This window comes from Argiope bruennichi, chromosome 8 (assembly GCF_947563725.1).
Source record: "Argiope bruennichi chromosome 8, qqArgBrue1.1, whole genome shotgun sequence".
NCBI lineage: Eukaryota > Metazoa > Arthropoda > Arachnida > Araneae > Araneidae > Argiope > Argiope bruennichi.
This window is the reverse complement of record NC_079158.1, coordinates 75,670,233-75,683,122: the sequence shown is the minus strand read 5'-3', so window position 1 is coordinate 75,683,122 and position 12,890 is coordinate 75,670,233. Positions and strand designations below refer to the sequence as shown.

The 12,890-nt window shown below is 29.0% G+C and overlaps 1 protein-coding gene across 2 annotated transcripts in view; it reads left to right on the top strand.

Moving 5' to 3' along the window:
• LOC129980965 (kin of IRRE-like protein 1) overlaps window positions 1–12,890 on the top strand; it is a 497,116-nt gene that overhangs the window by 418,643 nt on the left and 65,583 nt on the right. For both annotated transcript variants that reach the window (XM_056091509.1, XM_056091510.1), the window contains exon 9: window positions 10,832–10,945. In XM_056091509.1, coding sequence (XP_055947484.1) covers window positions 10,832–10,945 — 114 coding nt within the window. The remainder of the gene's footprint in view (window positions 1–10,831; window positions 10,946–12,890) is intronic.

Genomic DNA, 12,890 nt, shown 5'->3' with positions numbered 1-12,890 from the left:
GGAATTCGATCAGGAAATAAGAGAATGAAATTACTATGGGCTAAATTGAGATAAAGCTTTTGAAATTAATTTGGATTAAATTTAGAGTATAATATATATCAGATTCGTGGCCGAGAAAAAGAAACTTTTAAAAATTTAAAACTAGATACAAGAGCAAAGGAGAGAGTCTGTCTTTGTGGTTTTTACAGTGGGATTTTGATAGGGATTTCTTTCATACGTGTAGGTTTAGCATAGGGAAATTTAGGTATCTGTAAAAGAATGTTGCAAATATTAAGGATTTTTTCCCCTTCACTCGGAGCGTGAGAACCTGCTGAATTTACGGTTTTCTAGCGCGTGTAGGGGTAATTATATAGATATAAAAAAGTGGATTTGGATCAGGAAATAAGAGAATATTTTAGAATAAAGTTAATATGGGTTAAATTAAGATAAAAAAAGTAGGAAATTAATTAAGATATAAATTAGATTAAGATATATCGTTTATATATAATATAAAAATTTGATATTCCAATCTGATATCTTTTCGATTACTAAATCTGCTTGTAATTTGTTTTATCAAAACTGTGGATGTGAAAACAAAATATCCTTTTAGTATGAAGAGTTGTGAACACATCCAGGAGTAAATTAAGTGACAGTTAAATATAACATCAAATAACATTCTTAAGCATTCATTAAAAATTAAAATACATGTCATGAAAATTGCAATTTACTTGAAGCTTTTATAACAAGACATGAAGCTTTTATGATTATTTGATATAGGATACTAAAATCTGAAGTTAAGTTCAGTTTTTTAAAAACTTTATTAATTATATTTATAAATGTTTAATAAATTACATTTTTAAAAATTTATCATAACTGTATCCTTTAAAAAAAATTCTGGACCATTTGGTATTTCAACAAAACATATACTCCCTGCATAACTACAGAAATAAATAGCTTAAAGAAAAAATTAAGAGTATCAAATTCCTTCCAGCATTGCTGCGTAAGCTAAGTATCCATCGTTTTTCCCCTTTCTTTTCAGAATATAAATCTTTTATATTTTTCCGTACTTTTATATACCATACCTTTTGAAAAAGATCTCTTATATCATTATGAAATCAAGCTTATCCAACTTATAGGCTGTTTATCTCTCGTATATGAACAGAAATGGGTGGTTATCCCCGTATCTCCTAAACTGTCGGTAATTCACTAAGTTTATGGACCAGAACAGAGTTGCTGTAAAATCTGCTGTTAAAAAAGATCTAAAATAAAATAAGCCCTTTCCAAATTTTCCAATCTCGCCTTTAATTTTTTTTCACACACCCTTCTGAAATTCTCTCTCCTCTTTCGCATGAATACCAACTCTTGATCCTCATGTCTGGATCAAGGCGTAATTTAATGCCACAACTAGCCGTTTATGTGGAAATTTAATTTATTTTTATTGCACGTTGCTGAAAGGTAAATTTATTGCCAATTACATGCCCGAGCGACGTAAGGCTTCAAATTTAAGGCAATTAATTTTATTAAGTCCTGCAATTTTCCGTTTGGTGTTTTCCAAGATGTGTTTTATGGTTCAGTTTTTTTTTTCTCTCGCTCTCTCTTTTTCTTTACCATCTAAACCGATCTCTTCTTCTGAACCAGTCTGGGGGATTTAGAGAGTCTGGTGCAGGATTATTGTGATTTTATTTTATTTCTTCTCTCAAAGCTCTGTTTTTACGAGTTTTTCGCTTTGGTCGTTTTTATTTATTTATTTATTACCCTCCCCCCACACTTATAAGCTGGGTTTATATTTATGAGGTAGTTAAGCATATGTTGAACGAAGGTGTGAAGTATTCAGTAATCTTGACAGATTAAATATTGTTCTTTCTGGGTTAATTTTTAAAAAAAATATCAAGGTTGTCAGAAGTATTTAGGGGTATTATCTTCTTATTTACACGGATTTAAATACCATCGGTGCATAAGTAATTATAATTTCGATTAAAGAACTTTTCGGTAAAGAAGATGCATTTAAAATTTTTGTAAAAATATTAATAGCTATCTCAGAAAATGCAATAATTACTGCGACTTAATTAGGCAAGTAAAACATTCAATTCTGATTTAGATACTATTTTGCATTGTAAAAGGTAATGTTATGAAATCAAGTGACGTCACAATGACGTGACAAGCGAAATTGCATATTTTTCTTCTTCAAGATGCACAATTTAATCTAATATAAATTGATGTGTATCACATGCGCATACGTTGACTCCAAGATTTATATTAGAAAATATTTCTTCATTAAAATTATTTTTAGTCACTAAAATTTATCGAATTTTTAATTACAATATATTTTTCATAAATGCGTGATCAAATGAAAATATCTTAATTTTTTAATGTCATATGTAGGCTATTAAATAAAACTTTAATAAATATTACAATCAGCTGACATCAGTCTAACATACGTAAATTGTAATGATTTATAAACGAGCCTTTATTTTATTTAAATAAGCGTTTTGGATGGCATTGAGGTTAATTGAATCTAATTTTTATGCGAAATATAAGTATTTTAGAATAAATAAATAAAATATATATAAATCATTAGAGATATAAATGTTTAGAATAAATAAATAAAAATATTATAAATAAAGTTTCATTCATAACTTATTTGAATAATTTTGATGTATTGGTTATTTCATGAAAAAAAACCTTTAGATTGCAAAATAACATTTTTTTTAATGCTATGCTTCAACTTATGAATTCAGTGAATAATTTATTACATTTTACGAATTTTAATTTTTTTCTTAACGTTTTATGGCAGCAATTTATACTTAAAAAATGCTTCAATTCTTATAATTTCTAAGTAATATTAATTTCATTTTCATCAACAGCTTTTGACACTTCTTGTTAAAAATGCTACACTTTTTATAACCTATAAGTAATATTATTTGCATTAAAATATTTTGTTAATTCATTTGAACTTGATCATTTTTCGTATTTTATTTACAATATTAATTCTATTCTCATTAACAGCACAAAAAAAAAAACTAGTGTTTCAATCAGGCTTATCCTGTTGTTAAGATCTGACATTCTGAAATCAATAATTTAGTTTTTGTAAAAATGAAATATCTAATTATAACTGTAAACATCCTTAAGTTTTGATTACAAGCTGGCAACATTATGTGTAAACTACATAGTAAATAAATAGTTCAAATTGTCTTTGGACATAAAGCCACCAAATTTGGCTCGGAGCTACTTCTTAGATAGTAAGTGGTTATTAAGATAGAATTTTAAAAGCTTTTTATTAGATTTTTAATTAAAAATTAATCAACTTTAAAAAGTTTTCCTCAATAATATTGTAATTTATTACATGAAAACCAGTTTTATAAAACTTCAAATTTTTAACAAAGAAGTTTTTCTATTCATGCTAATTTCGTTTCTATTTAGTTTTTTCTCTTTATATTCATTTACTTTTTAATGTTTTTAATCTTAAAATGCCTCACTAATTTCATTTTTTCCGAAAAAAAAAATATAAATAAATAAATGTTTTGAATATTTCTATATAATTTTGAAAAATTGTTAAATTTTAAAATTATTTTTTCTTGGAATTAAAAAAAACTGTGCCAAATGGCTACATTATGAATTAAGTAGTATCTCAATGTCACAAATCACATTATAAGAATTTTGCAATGAAAATGAAAGTCCTCTTTTACCAATATATTTGTTTTTTACAACAGAAAAAGATATTTTGATAGTATTTTTAATGGTAGAATTATTCATAGAATAGTACTCTTGGCATTTTTCCAAGTATCCAATTTAAATTTAATTCTATTGCCATATATAGGTATTTTCTAAAATATTTATAAAGAAACATATAAAAAAGATTTCCAAGCATTCATTGTTGCCCTTTGGAACTTTCATGTGGAGCTTATAAATATAAATAAAAATATGTAGCCTAATATCTAAACGATGCACTGTAGGGTAAAAACATTTTTTGGCATATTTGCAACAATATTTACAATAATTTAATTACTATATTTATGCTCTATTGAAAAGCAGCTGTATTAAATTCATTTTTTTGTTAGCATTCTCACTATTTTTTTTTTTGTCGTGTGGCTATTTAAGCCAAGTATTGTGCAGTAACTTCTGAGGGTAAAGACCCCTGAGCACCCGGGAGCAGAAGTCTGACTTCTAGCTCAAATGAAGAAAGCACACACACTGTAAAGTCTCGATCCAATAACAGGTAGCGTTATGATCAAATTCTTTATTTACAGCTTTATTACATAAAAACAACTCTTTCTCATCTAGGTTAAATGAATGATGCTATTTATAGCACGAAATTTAAACAAGAATAGTTCCTCGAACAAATTTGGAGAAAACGCCTTCACAAGACAGCTAACAGGCGGTTGGCGTCTCAGGCTACTCCAGGGTTAGCTCTAGGAATCCACCGAATTTCCTTCGGGTTGAATTTTTCTCAGAAGTCCACTTCATACCAAGCTCCTCTCTCCCTCTTCTTCCGAAAAATCTCACCTTTTATCTTTCTCTCAGACTCCACCTTTCCTGTCCACTCCCTGTTACCCAATCACCGTTCAGAACAACCTGAATCGTCTCTGGTCGCCCGTGGGAAATGTCCATTGATGATTCACCTTCCACAATGGGAAAAATGAATTACATCTGGACATCTGGAGTGTTTGACACTCTCGCCTTTCGAAGACACTATTTATTTCCCTGGGAAACGCACGTGTGGTTCCTTATCTGGATTAGCACTAATTGGCCAGACGACCGTACTTAAAAGGAGGGTCTTCCATTTGGCAATCTGGAGGCACTTAACACTGTGGGAGTTTCGTTGATGAAGAATGGCCCGGAATGTAAATTATCGAGTGAGGGAAAAAGGAATGTCACAGTGGTCACCCAGGGAAGAAGCTGAATCATTACAACACACTCGCTTGCACAACCTCTTTTTACAGGCGGGCTCATTCACGCACCTCACAGAAAGAATACAATGAAGAGAACAACCATGCCCGAACCAGGACTCGAACCCGGGACGCCTAGATCACAGGGAAGGCGCGCTACCCTTAGGCCAGGACGTCGGCCTTCTCACTATTGTATATAATAAAGAGTTTCATTTTAAAAATAAAATGAAAAAAGAAAAGGCAAATCTAAAATATTACTATCCTAAGAAGTTTCAGATAGATGTACATTTTTAAAAAAATTTTCATTGAAAATAATTTGTATAACAAGATAAATCTTAGTATAATTGTCTCTTGCAAATTCCGAGACGAATAATAACATTGAATTTACTTTTAGGAAAATTAATTAAATTACTTTTTTAGGAAATTACTTTTTTAGAAAAATTACTTTTTTAGGAAAATTACTTTTTTAGGAAAATATCTAAATTCAAAATTTTGACCGCATCGTTATTATTTTCATTTTTCAAATTCAATAAACAAACGCCATCATCATTTTCAATTTCCATTTCAACCAACCATAATAAACAGTCTACTCGTATGTCACATCATTTCTAATCCCTGAATAATTTCAATCCAATTTAAATGCATCCATTCTCTTATGCATTGTGAATATTTACCATCATACTTAACATTGTTGTTAAGATTAGACACTGTAACTCGAATAACATTAAACGCTAGCTGCTTCTAGAATATATTGAATATAATTTGAAGTTGCAATAGAGTTAGGTTTGATAGGATTACCCCTGTTTAGCCTTTATCTCACTTCCAGCTGGAGTTTAGAACAGTAAGCCAGAAAGCCGCCAAAATTTTGGAACAGTGCCATTTGGCATAAATTCACGCACTTTGTCAGTGAAGTCGATTGCTCAATGTTTGATAAAACTGACTTTGAACGTTCAAACTTTAGAATTAAAATTTTTCCAAAGTTTGTTTACGCAAGACGCTATTATGTGAGTTAGTAAGTGAACAGGTACTGCTTTTGTTTCTTTGATATTTTTGAATAGTATGTATATTTGTTTATTTTATGATATTAAGAATGTATGAGGTTCTGTGCCGTTTCTCTAAAATTAAGCACTACATTTGTTCTTTATTATCAAACTATCCCCTTTTGGCGACCGTTTTATTTGCCAGAAATATTGGTTATATTTAATTTTAGTTAAATTATTTTATGTATAACTGAATGCTCTTGATTCCTCCAATAAAGTTTTTAAGTATCAAATTGTGCCAGATATTAAGCATCAAATTTTGTTAATAATACTCTTTTAATAGCCTTGCTCTTATTTATTTTTATGAATGTCCTAATCTCGTAGAGAACCGTGGCATTAGATAGAGCCGCGGTGGCCTGGTAGCAAGGTCTGAGCTTCGATACCGAAGAGCACATGGTTCGAAACTCGATTCCATCTAAGAAGGATCTTGTAAGTGTGTGTAGTGCATGATAGTCCCATCTTGCTCTAATGCCCAAATTAGTGTGGTGAGGCATTTTGGAGGGAGGGGAACAGTTAAAGTGTTGGCCTGGTAATTTGGCATCGGTACAAAATTACAAAATCTGTCTCAAAATAACCCTGTACTCCTTCAGAATAGCACATTTATATAACTAAACAACAAAATCATACTCATGACATTATAAACTTAAATGTCAGTGTAATTTATTTCAAATTATACCTTATCTTTTTGCTAAAATGACTTTGACTTTCTGATTTCTCATATAAACTTGCAGTGTCTTTCTTAGCATTCCGCAATGGAAGAAAATGGTACGATTAAGTATTTGATTAAATAATGAAAAAAAATTTGAATTTCATTTTTATAAAGAAATATATTTATTTAAAAATAAAATTATACAAAACATTTTAATTATCAGAATTTAAGGGGGGAAACGTACTCAATCAAGTCGGTATTATTTTAAATACTTATTTAAGGGGGCTTAGTAAGCTAAAATCGATGAAATGCCGATTTTAAAATTTTGTGTTTAAAATTATCTCTGCACTTGTGTTTGGATTCTGTAAAAATTTTAAAATGATCGGACAAATAATTTGCGAGATACGAAGCTATTTTGCAAACGCAATATCAAGAATCACTCCTCTTCCATTGTTTTAATTTATATTTTTATTTGTAAGCCACTTAGTTTGAAGTAAAATTTTGTTTACTCATTGTCTGATTGTAAATTTAGTAATGTCCCTATTATTTATATGTTAATACTTGTCCATTAATCCATTTGGATCATTTTTGAAAAGAAAATCAACTTTTCCAATCGTATATCCATTAGTTATTGCAGAAGAACAAAATTTCGTTTAATTTTTAAGTAATGAAAATTTGAAAAGACAAATTAATAAAAGAAAATTTGAAAGAAATCGCTCTAAAATGTAAACTTCTTCAAGTATATCTATACATCTGAGACAAAGCTTAGTAGTTTTAGATCAAATAGCACATACATATACAAAACTTTACAGTTTTCTTTGATAATATTATTACACTAGCTATTTTTACAGCATTTAAAAATAAAAATAAAATTTTTTAGTGGTGTGAATTTTATTACTGAATTTTTTTTAAATCTAATTTTAAAATATATTGGAACTTAATTTTAAAATTATTCTACAGCATTTGCCATTTTTAAACAAAAAATTTCATACACAAGCGCATTGTGGTGCTATATACATTTTTCTTGCAAACGTTATCGTTGCCATAATTAAGGATAAATTTTAAAAAATGAAATAAAAAGTGATGACACACCCCTGAAATATTATGACTCTACGCGGTTTTGGATTAAAAGATTTGTATCTCTTTTCATTTTTTTAGATACATTTATTTATATATCATAGTAGTGATGCATCTTCCAAGAATAGAAGTAACCCCCTTCTTCTCTGATGTTTCATTACAAGAAATCAATAAGGTGCTTATTCAGCAAGCGGTAGACCTTTACTTTGTATTCATAAGAATCCTCAGAGCGTTCTAATTGACCTCCCTGTTCTTTCTTCCGCACCAGACGATAGGACAATCACAATACTTGACCTCCAAAATTTAGTTTTTGTTTTCCCTTCTATCTTGTTGGACAGCATGTACGTAACTATTATTTTCTTCTATGAATAAGTTTGTTCGGTTTCAAGTGCGCATGTTAAGCGATGTGGTTAATAAGGTTTAGTAAAAAAATACGATGTCTTTAATAAAGACTTGGCGATTTAACAATGTTTCAACAGACATCTCGCGTTTTCTGGACGTGAAGGACGTTAGGTGTACAGATTTACGTAAGAAATTCTCATTTTCTATACGTATTTTGAATCGTTTGCAATTTTAAAAAATTATTCCCTTTATTTTATCTTTTATCTTATTTTATATTATTAGTTTATCTTTTAGTTGTATTTTATATACTTTACAGCTATGTAATAAATGCAGTGTCTTCTTTTTGTTTTTTTTAAGCTGTCATATAATAAATCCCGTTTTTTTTATCCGAATGTTTATTTGATTTCTAATTTTAGCAAATTTATTTCCTTTATTATCATTTATTTTATCACTTGATTTACATTTCATAGCATCTTATAATTCTCTATTAAAATAAATTTATGTTTATATCTGTATCGGAATTATTTAAATAAACTCCTTTTGCAAATTAAAATTAATTGATTTGTGAATGTACTGGATTAATTGCCATTAATTTTATAGTATGGTATCTGCTTTATTTAATGAGCTTCTTTATTCACATAAATAATTTTTTTCCCATACGTTTTAATTTTCAATTTCAACGATTTTATTTCATTTATCATTATACATTTATTTATTTGGTGTTTTATACTATATATCAGCAATAATATTCCGTTATTTTCTTCTGATTGTGCAATATATTAAAAATTTTTACTTGAAACTGTTTTCACTGATTATTTCCCAACTTCATTTAAAATGATATTAATTTAATAATTATTTATAATTGTAAAGCATAATCATAAGTTTACGATTTGAAGTTATTGCTTATTCTTAATTTATACGTGGTCTTTATGTTATTTTTAATGTAATATAGATTTTTTAAAAAAATATTTTATTGAAAAGTTGCTTATTTTATTATATTATTAAATTAAGTGGAATATCAAAAATACCTGTTTGAAATACTCTATTCCTCAGATAACTCTTTCGGCGCGAAATTATTTTCAATTTTTTATTTATTTTCAATAAAATAAAATTAATAAATTATGAAATTAAATTATTATTATCATTTCAGGAAAGAGGTGTAAATACATAAAAAATAATATACATATAATATAATGCTATATTATATACTATTGGCTTAGGAAAATTTTTGTTACACCTGCTAAATATTGTTTATCGAAATATCCATCATTTATTAGATAAGATTATTGTAAAATCTACAATATTGGCCAAATGTTTTCATTTTGGCCTGATTGTTTGGGAGGGAACATACCAACCATTATTGCTGTATATCGATATACCAAATGCCATTATTGTTGCTGCCCTCTAGTTAATATTTCAAAGCATATCCTAAACTATCTGTTGTAAAATGGGTTCAAATCTCACTATGTCTAGAATATCTAATTAATTCTATGGGCCTAGAATTGTTGTTAAAACACATTTACGGATTTTTTCGTGAGTAAATAAAGCACCTTAGTATCACTTATGCCAATTTATTGAGGTAGGCTACCTTCCGAAGAACTTACTGGAAAATCGGGTGCTTGAAAAAATACATCCTGTAATTAGCCATGACTCAACGAGAAGCTTGTTGTTTTGGAATTCTCCTTCAGGCACCATCATTGTCAACGACTACAAATTTAATATTTTGACATATATTCCAAAACAAACATTTCTGAGAAAGGTGCTGGTTCAAATATTGCTTAATCTTGTATGAGTAGCCAAATCCTGAGCTTAGGATTAAAAAATCAGTCTTGGGCTAATTTATGGATATGATTTGCCTTTCTGGTAGAAGTTCTCGAAATTTGGGAGCATGACAGAAAAATTTCTGCACTCAAGCTGGATACAGCAAGAAATTCGTTGGTTCCACATGCTCCTTCAGACATCATCATCATCGACCGCATGTTTATTATTTCGACATATATTCCAAAAAAGGAATTCTACGAATGGTGCTGATTCAGGTACCATTTAATCTAGCATCTCTTTCCAAGTAGATGAGTTTAGGACTAACAAATCAATCTTAGACTTATTTATGGACATGATTTGCCTTTCTCTAGAAAATTCTCGACATTTAGGCTCTTGGAAGAAAAGCACCTGGGGTCAGGCAGGACACAGGGAAAAATTCATTAGTTTTTTTTCAGTCAACATCATCGACCACAGGTTTATTATTTCGAAATATATCCCAAAAAACACTTTCTACAAATGATGCTGATTCAGATGCCATTTAATCTAGTACCTCTTACCCAAGATGCGTCTTGGACTAACAAATCATTCTTGGACTGATTTATGGAGATAAATTACCTTCTTGTAAAAAGTGCACAGAAATTGGACATTTGGAAGATAATCTCCTGCTGCTAGCATGATCGCAGCAAGGAATTCTTTGCTATAAGTTCACTATACTTGTTAAGAGTGAAGCCAGAAAATAGAAACTATGACTTTATTCCTTTGACTCATTTTGCTCAGTTATGTTATATCATACATTAACTCATTCGCTGTCACGATTCACGCCTGATATTTGAGCCATCTATCTAGTTAGCTGCCCGCTTCTTTGCTGTATCTTACCTATAATAGAGAAGGAGTCATCTAATTGGATACATGGTTTGGTATAGTTGCATATTATCTGTAATGCACAGGCGCGTATTGTGTTAAACCATTGGTTGATTTCTTGCATAGCTTCGAAGCAAGTGGACCAAAAGATGTTTGTAATTACTTCATGTTACCTTGATAATATTAAGCAATTTTATTCTCTTTGGCATTTCATTGAACATTATTTTCTTTTTCAGAGCCAGTAGCGATGTCGGTTGTGATAGGCATCGTGGTGGGTTGCATCATTCTCCTCCTCATCATCACCCTCGTTATTCTTTATCTTCTCAAGGCGGAAAGGATGTGCTTCAATCGTAAGTATTTCAATATTCTTTGGGGGCTTTTTTTTGGAATTTTCTATGCATGTTAGTGTGATTTTTTTTCAGGTATATTATGGCTTCAGTTGCTTGTGTTTTATTTTGTTCCGTTATTATTTTACTTTCTGATTGCTTTCTTTTTTTAATTAAGGGGTGTTAATGTTCAGGGAAATCAACAATGAAATATTCAAAACTTTAATTAAGAATGTTTTTTTTTTAATTTTGAAAAAATATTTAATACATTAAAGTATTGTTTTCCAATGGATTCTAAAACCCTCCGCGTTTTTGCGCATGCGTTAGGATGGGTTTAATTCGTCAACATAGAGGTGAAAAGAAAAATAGAAAAAGGAGATGTTTACATTTAGCAATAAAGTAAACTCAGATTGCTTGTGGATGACCAGAATAATATGCTGAATTAAAATAAAATGGAATAATATGACCAGAAACGACACTATACTCGCATACACGTGAAAAAAAATCAACGAAAAAGTATCTGATCAAGGTCAAATAATGATAATAAAGAATTCCGGAAATGTGCCCATCTTTCCGCATCTCACCCCTTAGTGAGATAGAATTGTCGAAAAAATGAACGTCTCAAAATAATGAAACGAACAGTATATTTGTTTTAATAATTAGAAATTCCGATTACTGATAGTCATCATTGAAATTAAATTCCTTAGATGCGATAATAGAAGCCACCATTGCTGCCATATGAAATTGGAAAAAAATCTGTTATTAATTCTTAAAAACATTTGTAAAAATTCAAACTTTTGGAGGAAATTTTCGAATCAAGTAATTGGATCAAGTCTACGATTTCGGAATTTTCCGAAATTCCAATTTCTATTTCACCCACTCACATACGTCATATCGAACCAATCAGACTTCTTTTCTTCACACAGAAGGTTTCTGTATTTTTCTTTCTAGAAAAGTCTCAGGTGTTTTCTGTAGACAGAGTGAAATTCGAATTCTAAAGGTTAAAAGAAACTTTTAAAAGTAAGAAACAGGATATTTGGAAAAATTCCAATTTAATATTAAGTTCAGCCGATAATTTATTATTTTTTCTAATACTAAATATTTATGTTCCGCCGATTTATTTTATTGTTTTTTTAAAAGTAAAATTTTAAATCAATCAAAAAGTTGATTTTCGATTTCAAATTTTTTTTTATATGTAAAACCATTTAAAGAAATTGTTTCTTCGCTTTTCAATAAAATAATAAATTTTTGTACCGAGATGAATCAAATTATTTATTGTTACTGGTTGTGCTAGAGAACTTCTACTCCTTGCATTTATGCATAAAATGCATCAATACAATGCACTGAAATCTATTTCTTTTCTTTTAACTTTAATATTGTTTGATGAAAATTATATATTCATTTTATAGTACTCAGAAACAAAATTAAGATTAAAGCCAAAGATAGAGAATTTACTGATTATTAATTTAAAAATTACTAATTTTTTTACCAATTATATAATAAATTTTTCTATTATCTTATTTTTATAATAAATTTTTTTTATCTGTTTTTTAATTTCATATATTTATTGTATTTACTTACAGTTCCTTTTAATAATATTTTAAATTCAAATGTTTTTTCGCATGTCTAAAATTTTAATGTTCCAATTATTAAAGTTAGAAAAATAATTACGCCGTTACATCCTTCTTAAAGTGTTTGTAAAATACCAACATAAGGGTTTTGTCTAATAATGTACTGTAGTTTCAGTTTATAAATCCTGCAACTTCTTTTTATTTATTTTTCAGTATCAACTAATAAAATTGTCACTCCTCAATTAGAATTTTTAATTTTAACTTTGAACATCTGTAGAATAATTTTATTTTCTCCTACAAATAAAAAAAAAAAATATGCATACTAAGTTAATGTTATCTCGAAATTAAATGTAAAGTATCGTAAAGTACTGCCAGTATAATGACAATAATCTTTAAAT